Source organism: Monopterus albus, unplaced genomic scaffold (assembly GCF_001952655.1).
Source record: "Monopterus albus unplaced genomic scaffold, M_albus_1.0 scaffold260.1, whole genome shotgun sequence".
Lineage (NCBI taxonomy): Eukaryota > Metazoa > Chordata > Actinopteri > Synbranchiformes > Synbranchidae > Monopterus > Monopterus albus.
In genome coordinates, this window is record NW_018128140.1 from 497,981 (window position 1) to 510,283 (window position 12,303).

The following is a 12,303-nucleotide window of genomic DNA, read 5'->3' on the forward strand; positions in this document are numbered from 1 at the left end:
GGAAAAATCCGATTATCTCTAATAATTGTGATCTTATTTGTAAAGAAGCTCATGAATTACTGCTGAGATCTAAGGAAATATTAAGATCAACAGCACTGTGGCTCTTTGTCAGCATGGCTACAGTGCTGAAGAGAAACCTGAGGTTGTTCTTATTTTCCTCTATCAGTGATGAATAATATGTAGTTCTGGCTGAGAGCTGTGCCATAGGACTAGCCTCCTCTGTTTCCCTGCCTTCCTTTTCAGAGGGACAAAAATATCAAGTGTCGTATGCAAGAAGGCTGCAGTACTATCAACACAATTATCATCTTGTGTGGGAGTAAAGTTAAGGTGGCCGCCCTCCATTGTGTTGGCACTGAAGTTAATAATGATGGAATTTCCTTAAATTTGGTAAGAGACTGGACATTTGCGAACAGTATAGCGGGGAAGGCTAGCCTGCCACTGCTAACCAAGCGCCGGAGCCTCTGTCCAACAGGCAGAGGCTCCGGCACTTGGTTAGCAGTGGCAGAAAACTCTCACACTGAATGTACGGTGCTTTATTCTACTTCCTAGCATCACAAAATCTAAAACATGTTGGTATAAACAATCAGTCAACAGTACTCTCACAGTTCTATACAGGTGGTACATTTATAATACCCTCTGCTATGCTCTGTGTTCCACTGTCTTCCAGTGAATGGGACTGTGTTCATGGAGCATCTGTGGTCAGGTACAGAGAAGTGGCTGGTGGGGGGGCTGCTGGGAGATGGTCATGGGAGTTGTGGGAAACTGTCTTGTTCTTCTGGTCAAAGTCATGGTATGGTGGTGTTACTCTTCTTTATTTTTGTTTGAAATATTATTCACATTGGTCGCATGAGTGAGTGTGGGTGTGTGTGGTTGAATGTCTCCAAGTGCCAGCCCTATGATAGACTGGTGACCTGTCCAGGCTGTACCCTGCCTTTCAACCATTGTCAGTTGGGATTAGCTCCAGTCCCCCTGCAACAACCCTCTTCAGGATAAGCAGTATAGATAATGGATGGATGTTATTCATGTTAGTTGTCTATAAGCACAGCCACCATAAAGGACTATATTTGAAGTTGACTGTTTTGGGTGATCACTATTGTTTGTATGATCTCAACATATTTTTTTCTTATATTTTTCATTTTCAGTGCAGGGGTCAGTTCTGCTGTCACTACTGGCTTCCTTTCATCAGTCTCACCTTGTCAGATTTAGGTACAGTGGCACCGACACCGGTGCATTTCCAGAATTACATATTTAAATTTTTGGATTTCTTGATGTATCTCACTATCTCTCAACCAAACATAATTTCATTTGATTTTAACATTATAACACATTCATCCAATTATGCTGACATACTGAGATGGAAGACATCATATTTGATAATGAATCACTCTGTTGTGAAGGCTGCTCCCTCCTCATAATTTCTGGCTCCCTGTTGGCCATGTTAACAGAAGGTCAGAGGTCACCATGGTGTGAGATCGTCAGCCTGCTGAAATTTGCCTTCATCACCTCCTCCATTGGGAGCATAGGTACTGCACAGCTCTACACACATTAATATGGACCACTTCATCATTTTTTCTAGACAGTGGAAGCAAAAGTAACTGCCCTAAATGAAGGCTTACATCCAAGATCTGTTGTACCAACTTTATGTTGAATTATTTTTTTCATGACTTAGTTTTAATCTGTAGTTTCAGTAACAAAGAGCATGCTACTGTGGATGTAAAATTGTTTATTAGAACATCAAGTTCCTGTGGAAGCACTAAATGTTCTCAAGGATGCAGAGACAGAGAAGTGGGATATAGAGGGGGTTGAGGATAAAGGTGTTAAGGCTGGTTACTCTCTGGGCCCAGAGAGCAAACTCAGGTTAACAGTGGTTTATTGAAGTTCAGGTTAGCAACAGATGGATTATGGGAAGATGAGATGCTTGCTTCAACCCGGGCCGATAGAGGCAGAAGGCTAAAGAGAGTGGATGGAGGCCCAATTACTCATGCTGGTGGTGACTCAGGCAGTGGAGACAGACGGCCAAACTCTAGTTCTTGGGAGAGCACAGGAAAGAGGGAGAATGAGTAAGGGTTGAATGGCTGTTAGACTCACAAAGAGTAGGGGTCTTGTTACGATGAGCTCTGGTGGATGGTCAAGGACAGTGGATGATGAGATCGCCAGGAACTGTAGCTGGGTTAGACTGGGAGTTGTAGTTGAGGTGTGGCCGGAGAGAAAGGGAGCCTGGACACAGGTGGGTAATTGCTAAGAGTAGCATAGATGAGGGCTATGGCAGAGGCTCAGTGTGGCAATTACAGCTGAGGAGAAACCCAGATTGAATGGTGTCAGTACAGGTGAGAAGCTGCTGAAGAATGGAGTAGTTCAGCAGTGGCTGAGGCTGAGCTGGAGCGGACAGCGGAGGGTTGACCCAGACTGGATGGTGCCGATGCAGGTGAGCTGCTACAGAGGTAGCGTAGCTGAGTGCTGTGGGCGTGGCTTGAGCTAGTAGAGGCAGCAGAGGCGTAGCCCAGGAGACAAGAGACAGACTGGGACTACATGGGAAGATGCACAGTAGATTGATGTACAGAAAAACTTGAAACAGTCTTACTTTGAATGGCAAACATCGTAGATACCAGTAGAACAGAAGATTGTAATTTCTTTCGTGGCCAATCATTGTAGGGGTTGAACAACGAACTGGCAGTGTTTGCATGTCTGACTGGCTCCTAAGTACTCAGCCCTGTAATCATCTGATGCACATCAGATGCGAGCTCCGCTCGGGAGTATGTCAGTGGAGAGGGAGAGGGAGAGGAGAGCAAGAGAGGCAGGTGGCGACGAGCAAACCTGGCAAAAGGAATGAGAAAGCAGGCTCAGGATGGAGGGATGAGGGGGGTGAGGTGAAGTGATGAAGGAGACCAAATGCATGGACCAGCTGAGAATAGCAGAGAAATGTGGATGTGGAGGAACCCAGAGATTTAGAATCAGGGTGGTGACATACAGTATCTTGGAGAGGGGACATGTCTTAAATGTAGCTCCTAAAATGCTGCTATTCAGTTCAGTTCAGTTTTATTTGTATAGTGCCAAATCACAACCAAAGGCATCTCAGCAAACTTTACAAAATAAGGTCTAGACCTCACTATTATTATTATTATAGTGGAAAAACCCAACAAGCATTTGGGAACAGTGGGGAGGAAAAACTCTCTTTAATGGAAGAAACCTCCAACAGACCCCGGCTGTTGGTGGGCGGCCTTCTGCCTCAACCGGGTGGGGGTGAGTGGATAGAGAGAGAATGAAAAAGAAAAACAACGAGACACAACAAACAGTTAAACATTTGGCAGGTTGATGTGGCCGGTGATTGCTCATCAGAAACTAAGAGCCCCAGAGCCAGGGCTACCTGCAGAAAGGTACAGGGAGAGAGAGAGAGGACATACTACAGGAGAGAGGAGACACAGTTAATGATAATAATGGTGTGTAATGGTGGCATATAGATGCATGGAGAGAGAAACTCAGAGAATCATAGGGGCCCCCAGCAGTCTAGGCCTATAGCAGCATAACTAAGGGAAGGCTCAGGGTCACCTGAGCCAGCCCTAACTATAAGCTTTATCAAAAAGGAAAGTCTTAAGCCTAATCTTAAAGGTGGATGCTTGCATGTATGGTGGAAGGTCAGCTGGTGTCCCCTCTGCCCACTCAGCCTGCGGTTGTGGTTGAGCTGCAGCCCATCAGGGAAACCCCTCTGGCTCAGGGCTGGTGCAGTTTCTGACCTGGTGTCTTTTCCCCCCACAGCGGTAACAAGCAGAATCAATGGGATGTCTTCCACGACTTCATCCCCGGCCTAGTCCCCATCCATGCCCATCTCCTGCTGGGTCTTGGGCAGGGCAGTATACATGGTTAGTTGTGCCTGTTCCAGCTTATCTTGCCACTCTTGCTTCTTTTGTTCCATTCTGCATTTAAGGACATCTCCAGCGTGTACTGCGTGTTGGAGCATGTCAGCCAGGCAGCATGTTTTTTGTTTAGACAGCTGCTTTTCACTGCCTCACTAAGTTCAGGTTTCATTTGATTCTGGAAAGTGTCTTTCCGGTGCAACTCATGGAGAAAAATGCATTTTCTCCATACTGGTGATGTCTGCTGTGAACATCAAATGCTTCAGTAAAGTGCTGCAGGAAACTGGCAACGCTTTCATCAGTTTTGTGATGCATGGAAGTAATGGTGATCATATCCTGTTTCATAGGAAAAACCTTCCTTCACTTTATTAATCAGTATAGTCACTCTGTCTCTATACTGGGCCCAGTCTGGTCTTGTCATTCTGAACTCTCGTGTCTGTTCTCTGAACACATCTCTGATCTTAAGGAAATCTAGTACCAACAGACCTTTCATCAGTCTTTCCACCCATGTTGGGGTTATGGTCTCGGGCCAAGTTCCCGAGATCCTGTTTCACTTGTCTGGATTCTTCCTAGGTTCCAGCAGCTTTTTCATCACCTCCTCCACATTTCTGTCCTGCCAGGGGCGGAACATAAGCTGGGGGCCCGTGGCCCCTGCCACTTCCCATACTTTACCTACTTTCAGCTTCTTGTCTCTACATGTTGTACACACTCCAGTCACCTTTAAAAGATGTTGATTTTTTCTTCTGTTTCTTTGTTAGATTTAGAAAATGGGCTGCATCTGATTTCTCTCTCTGCTCCAGCCTCTCAGCCGCTCAGTTGGTCTAACTGGGAACCCAAGGTGTTCCCATTCTGTTATTTGAACACTGCTGACAGAATAGTTTTGTTCCATACAGTAATATATTAGATCTAGGCCCTGGTTCATTAATATTACTTTCTTTACTCTGTGATTTTCCCATTACCTCTAGTGTGAACAACCACAGGGATTGTCTGTTTCCTTCTACTGTGGACCCAGTCCAATTAGACAGTTAATCCAAATGGCCCAAGAACACTATGGTGTATCTACTACAACTACTGCTGTAATATACTTGCTGGTCCCAGACCTACTGTATTACCGTAGTCATTACTGCTGTATTGAGATTATTGGTCCCTGACCAATTCCTTGTTCCTCATTAGTGTTAATTGGTTCCTGACCAATTTCTTGTCCAGCATGTGTATGGTATTATCTGACTGTTTACCTTATGGTTCGGTGATAGGAATACTGTCCAGGCTTTCTGGAAAGACAGCTTCTCACCCATTGGGAAGAATCGTTACCTTGGCCAATCTCTGACTGTTCCTCAGAGCTAAACAGTCAACCTATCTCACTTCTAATGCCAAGTTCTGTTGTGGAAATCAATAAAGAGACTTTCAAGTTGTCTTTCATGTGGTTTATTAAGCAATCAGACAATAGCATAATCACAAATATAGTTGGTGACTGAAACATTTCTAACTTTACAGGTATTTTGTCTTTCTGGTGCTTTATTCAACAAGGTCTGTACTACCAGCACCATAGATATCAACTTAGTGCAGGGGTGGCCAATTCCAGTCCTCGAGGGCCACTGTCATGCTTGTTTTCCAACTATCCCTGGCTGACCTGTGTTCAGCCAGTCAGAAGCTGGAAGATACCATCTTAGATGAAAGTGGAGTGAGGAAAGATAAAGTGAATTGGTATCTTCCAGCTTCTGACTGACTGAACACACCTGAGCCAGGTAATCAGCAGCAGGCCTGGCAGGGATTGTTGGAAAACAAGCAGGACAGCGGCCCTCGAGGACTGGAAAGGGCCACCCCTGGCTTAGTGTGTGTATCTGTGTGTATGTGTCTGGGTTTGTGTGTCAGGCTTGTGCGGGTAACACAGTATACAGTATACAGCCTGTCTGGTTAACACCTATGTTAGAAGACTCTACAGGGTGTTGACATTACCGTTGCAGTTTTCATACTGTTTTAGTATGCCACATAAGATCCCCTATCTGTTATATATGGTTCATTGTAACTGATAGACACATAGTGTCTTCATCCTTGTCTCCACCCTGATTGGGACACATTTACAGATACTGCTGCAGCATGTGTTTGGTCAGATGGGGGTGCAAACCTTATAGGATTTTTCTATATGGTGTAATGCCTCTCCCCTTATCATGCATGGCTCCAGCAGGGGGTGGTCCAGCAGCCACTCCTCTGCTATCTCAGGGACACCTGCAGAGACACCTGCAGGGACACATGCAACGGGATATATAGGGGCTTGCAAGCTTTCCCCGTTAGGCCCTGCAGAGACCTCTGAAGTGAAGAAAAGAGCTAGAAGAAAAGTTTTACCACCTCTGCATTATTAGCATCCTAATACACACAACACACACTGTGTCCTAAAGGCTTGTTTGTGTAAAACTATGAAACAGTTGCATGATGCAACTGGGGAGTAAATAAAAAAGAGAGATGAAACATCTATCATACTCTGCTTAATCTTTTGTAACACAGAATGAATAAGAACAACTGCGAAGCATTTGGTTTCAGGAAGGGTGCACTGGGTCGTGTTACCTTGAGACAAAATGGCTAATGGGGCTGCATGGTACAAAATGGTAGCAGGGCATATTGACGACAAATATCATGTTGCTTTGCGCTTAGAGACTACATATTAGCACCCGCTGTGGTTACTTGGTGAATAACATGTTCAGAATCAGAATCAGCTTTATTGGCCAGGTGTGTTGGACACACGGGGAATTTGACTCTGGTACAGCGGCTGTCAATGTGTATGTACATATCAACAAGCAAGGGAATGTGCATTATGTTGCATATGGTGTCAAACCAATGGCAGTGGGATGTTATCAACATTATTCAATTAGGCATATTATTACTGGTAAAGATGGAATAAATAATAAAGTCATAAACAAATACTTTTAGGACATACACCATAGTATATGTAAATATACATTCAGTGTATTGTGCTGATGCTATAAACCTTAGACCAGGGTTCACCATGCCCTGTTAACAATCAAGTCAAGACAGATATACATACTTATATATATAAGACAGATAAACTAACTTAAGTGCTCATTTCTGATCGTTTCCAAATTAAATGTTTTCTGTCATGATCCTCCCCCGCTGGCTTCCGGTTTTCCCTGCTTTTATTCTGAAAATACTTCCTGTCACCAGCTCATCCACAACCCCGGTAACTTCAGCTCATCATGCACATTGGTTTCACCTGCCACTAATCACCCACACCTGTTCACCACAGCATATAGCAGCTCCTCACACTGTGACCCTGGACCATATTAAGTACCACTCTTCTGCTTGATCCGCCAAGACTGTGTGTTTCTGCTGAAATCACAAAAGGACATTAAAAGTCTGTTCTACAGCCTCAGCTTACTGGGTCTTTAATTGGGTTCACTGCTCTATCTTCATGGGAGCATCACTCACCTCCCTGACAGTACAATCTGGCCAAAATGAACCCAGCCAGTAGCGAGCTCCATGAATGGCAGGAGCACATTGAACAGGCTCTGGCCGCTCATGAGGCTGTGCTGGGGACGGTACAAACCATAGTACATGGTCTGGCTCATGAGGACGTGCTGCGAGGCACCACTGCCGGGGCTTCAGTACAGCATCCAGTCACCATGCCAAGTGTCCATGAACACAGGATCCCACCCCCGGAGGGGTACGGCGGAGAGAGTGGGGACAGCTGTTTTTTTTGACGCAGTGCAAGATACAGTTTGAGTCCCAGCCCTCGGCTTTCCCCACGGAGCGGTCGAAGGTCGCTTACACACTATTGTTACTGACGGGCCTAGCACGCCGGTGGGGTACAGCCGAGTGGGTCAACCGATTGGACTGCTGCGCTACGTTTCACAGGTTCGGTGTGGAACTAACAAGGATCTTCGATCCACCCAGCCATGCTACAGCCACTTCTCCCTCTCTACGCACCTTGGTACAAGGGAACCGGACAGCAGTGGATTACATAATAGACTTCCGCACCGCGGCTGCCTGTACAGAATGGAACGAACCCGCTTTGATCAACTCCTTCTATGGAGGGTTATCAGACAGACTGAAAGACGCACTCACAGCATACGACCAGCCCAGACGCCTGCGGCTCATTATGGATCTGTTCACCAGAATAGACGGCCGATACAGAGAAAGACAATCTGAACGGGGACAACACCAGATGCCCCCCCAGGAATACGTCTGGACAGCTACTGAAAACCCTGAACCCATGCAACTGGGCCGCTCCCGATTAAATCCAGAAGAGAGAGAACGCAGATTCAGGCTGAACTTATGCCTATACTGTGGGGGGCCTGGCCATCGGGCGTTGTTCTGTCCAGCAAAAGGCAGAGGCTCAGCAGGACCGGGATGGCGTTGCTGAGCCACGAAACAGTGAATACACATGCCTCCCGTCCCATGCTTACAGCTCAGCTCTCCTATGGTACCAAGACCATCCCCGTCCCTGTTTTCATCGACTCCAGTTCTGACGCCAGGTTCATCGATCCAGCGTTTCTCCATCAGCACCAAAATCCCCAGCAACCCCGTGAGTAACCCACTCCTGATTCATTTTCTTAACAACAAGCTCCTGCAACGTGTTACCAGCCACACACCACCATTAACCCTCTCTATCGATAATCATAGAGAAACAACTGACTTTCTTGTAATGCAGTCCCCACATCACCCTGTAGTCTTGGGCTTTCCTTGGCTGGTGAGGCACGGTGCCAAGATCTCGTGGGCCACAGGGAAGATAACCGAATGGTCACCACAATGTGCCACCCATTGTCTGCAAGCAGCTATCAGCCAGGGGGCAGAGACCGAGCCAGAGCCAGACTTGTACCCTGACATATCCAGGCATCTCACCCCGGCCCAAAGCCATTACAGCATTGGAGAGAGGGAGCTACTGGCGGTGAAACTGGCCCTGGAGGAGTGGAGACACTGGCTGGGGGCTCAAGTGCTGTTCTTGGTCTGGACCGACCACAAAAACCTGGAGTACCTGCGGACGGCAAAGAGGCTCAACCCCAGGCAGGCGAAGTGGGCACTCTTTTTTTGATCGCTTTGACTTCTCCCTTTCTTTTCGCCCAGGGCATAAGAATGGCAAGGCAGATGCACTGTTCAGACAGCACAACAAGGAAGAGGAAGAAGACACAGAATCCGCCTACATCCTGCCACAAGCTGCTCGCCTTGGAGCCGTACAACTCGGCATTGAGCAGGAGGTACTGGCCGCCCAGGCAAATGACCCCAGCCCGTCCATATGCCCCCCAGGTCGGTTGTTTGTACCTGCATTCATCAGATCTCGAGTGCTCCAATGGTGTCACACATCCCGGTTCTCTTGCCACCCGGGCGTGGCCCGGACCTGCTATGTCGTCCAGCGACATTTCTGGTGGCCAACGCTATGGGACGACATCAGAGAATTCGTCAACGCCTGCCAGGACTGTGCCAAGAACAAGACCTCATCCAGCAAACCCTCTGGACTACTGCACTCGCTTCCTATCCCCTCACGACCTTGGACCCACATCGCCCTAGATTTCTTCACCGGCCTGCTACCTCACACTGTGAGGAGCTGCCAGATTGTTCTATGCCTTGTCTAGACTCTCCAGCATTTCCCTCAGACTGCTTTCCTGGTACCGGACCCTTTCCTGCTCTAACAACCTGTGATCCAGCCTGCTCCCTCTTGTCTGACTGCCAACCTGAGATCGACACCCTGCCTGTTCAACCAGCCTGTGATTCTGCCTTGCCTTCCCTGCTGCCCTGCCGGAGACTTCGACCCTGGACCGTATTAAGTACCACTCTTCTGCCTGATCCACCAAGACTGTATGTTTCTGCTGAAATCACAAAAGGACATTAAAAGTCTGTTCTACAGCCTCAGCTTACTGGCTCTTTAATTGGGTTCACTCCTCTATCTTCACGGGAGCGTCATTCACCTCCCTGACAGTTTTCTATGTGAATGGCAAATGCAGTCTTTGTACAGTATTTATACCATATGTACTGGCTTATGAAAATGACGATGATTATTGATATAGCTGGTCAATGTAAAACATGAAAATATGTAGTTATTATAGCTATTGAGTAAATGTAGTTTAGTAAAAAGTACAATATTTCCCTCAGAACTATAATTCTCTACAGTAGGAAGCACATGTTGTACTGCACACCACTGGTTGTGCAGTAGCAGCCCAGGTAACTATGTAGTATTAGTATCACATTAAATAGTATTCTATCAGGAGTACCATAAGTGCGTTGATGCAGTCAGTCTGAGGGTTTCTTTGCTCCTTTTCAGCTATCCTCTGCGTGCAGCGGCTTATTGGCATGGCATCCACAGGTAGTGCTCTCTTTGTTGTCATGGCGACAGCATGCTTGGCTTCTTGGATGACAGGGCTGGTGTTTGGGAGCATTCCTGTCATCTATGGCTGGATCAGGTACTTTGTTAGTGCATCATGTTACAGTGAAGATCCACTGAGAATGAATAAATCATGCACCATTGCCTCTGCCACTTCTATATGGGTGTGTCAACACAAGGCGACAGTGACATGTGACAATGTTCTTATATTTAATAGAAAATGTGTCTCACTGAAAATAAATGTGGGTGAATTTCACATCGCACTGCACCACGCTCATTGGGTCTTCACCATTAGTCTTTATGTCATTTCTTTTCTTTTTTGATTTGACAACTTATTTAAGGGTGAATGCTGCTGAACAGTATTCACACGTGTGACAGCATTCACACAATAAAGCTTGATTTAATTTGAATTTAGCCAAAATTTATAGCCCTAGCTGACTTTCTAATTACCAATGACCTACTGAGCAGTCCCTAATGTCAAATAACCAACACCTGTTCATATTCTTAGATAAAATAGCTCCTACTCCATCCATTTGCAGCAAATTGGGAAGGTCAGTTACATAATCACAATCCTACTCACTAAGCCTACTGAACATCTCAATGGTATCCCACATGGGTAATCAGTGGCCCTCCAAAATGAAAGAACATTCTATAAGACTGTAAGTGAGCTAATAAAAACAGGATTCATCATTGTGTGAGACAACTGTGCCAACATGAGGTCTAACTGGAAATTACAGCACCACCCCCTAACCCAGCATTCCGCAAAGTTCAAGAAAAAAAACTTGCACCCCTATATACATTGTTTTGTAATGTTCTTTTGGATTAAAATAAGTATGCCTGTTGTCAATTTTAACTTTTTAAAACCAGAATGTTGTTGAAGACAAATAGACAAACACCACAAGGCTGGGGGAAAAAAAAGAATTAAACAAGTATAATACTTATGAACCACTAACAGCCCAGGACATGAGGCTGTTAAGGGCTAACAAGTACCACTTTCTTTCATGTCTTCTTTTTCTTCCAGGTATGACCCTGCAGAGATGCTGTGTGCTGTTTTCTGGGAGAGCAGCTATTCAGACATGTTGGTCTACATTCTTTCCGCTTTCTTGATATGTATCTTCCTCCCCTTCCTCCTCATCATCTTCTGCTCTCTGATGAGTGCCACTGGTAGCCACCCAAGCAGCAAAAGGTAAACTATTTGAGCAAAGGTCATTTATTGTGAGAGAATCCAAGCTAGAAATGGGTCAGACGACGTTTTAGTCCTTTAAAAACACAACTGATGTTGTGTATGTCCAGAGACCCAAAATGGAGTCCTGTTAAAAGTGATTCACTTTAGTTTAGCTATCCTTCATGTACTATAGGCTAGCAATTCCCAAACTGTGGTACCATTGGTGGTATGAGGCTCCACCTGGTGGTATCCCAGAGCCTTAATGAAAGGCCTAAAAATTGCACCTCAACTGCCAAAATCTTTAACTTAAAGCCAGAAAATTGTTATGTTTTATTACAGCCAATAGTTATTTGGAACTTGGAACATCCAAACATCCCACACACATTACAGGCTCTTTCAAGAGCCAAAACAGAGAGTCAGTCTGACGTTATGTCTGCTTCCTCAGGAGAGTCCACACTCTGATAAAACACAGGTAAAGAAGAAACAAAGAACAAGAAGAAGTAATGAGCATATTTTGTCGATTGCGCATTTGGCGCAACCCTCTTGATTAGAGCCTGCAGTCCTCTTCTTTTCCCTGCCATGGTCTGTGCACAATGCAAGCAAAAGCCCACACAGTTCTCTCATTTCAACTTGTGCTTTGTGAGTTAACCGTCAAGAATCTTGAAGAGCTTATCAGCTGAGGCTCTAGTTTGGATGTACTTGCAAAAAAACAAATCCTCACTCAGTGACTTAGAATTTACAAAGCAAACATGTGAAATAAACAGTCATTATTGCTGTCAGTAGCCTCATCCACTTGTAATGAAAAACATGCATCTGAGTTTTTCTATGAACTGTTCTTCAAGATCACCTGAAATGTGGCATATACTGTATGTCTTGCAACTGTGTCGTTTGACAGAGGGGACAGCTTTCAGTTTTGCGGCGTTTGTCTCATCCAGTATAATCAATCAATCAATCAAATT

At 45.6% G+C, this 12,303-nt stretch overlaps 1 protein-coding gene across 3 annotated transcripts in view; it reads left to right on the forward strand.

The window, feature by feature from the left end:
* The first annotated feature begins 731 nt into the window (after nucleotides 1-731).
* LOC109972549 (blue-sensitive opsin) overlaps nucleotides 732-12,303 on the forward strand; it is a 22,969-nt gene continuing 11,397 nt past the window's right edge. For 2 of the 3 annotated variants that reach the window (XM_020621494.1, XM_020621495.1), the window contains exons 1-5: nucleotides 732-790; nucleotides 1,143-1,206; nucleotides 1,398-1,523; nucleotides 10,120-10,258; nucleotides 11,201-11,365. In XM_020621494.1, the coding sequence (XP_020477150.1) occupies nucleotides 740-790; nucleotides 1,143-1,206; nucleotides 1,398-1,523; nucleotides 10,120-10,258; nucleotides 11,201-11,365 (545 nt within the window). In that variant the 5' untranslated portion in view covers nucleotides 732-739. The remainder of the gene's footprint in view (nucleotides 791-1,142; nucleotides 1,207-1,397; nucleotides 1,524-10,119; nucleotides 10,259-11,200; nucleotides 11,366-12,303) is intronic. The other variant, XM_020621496.1, reaches the window with a different exon arrangement.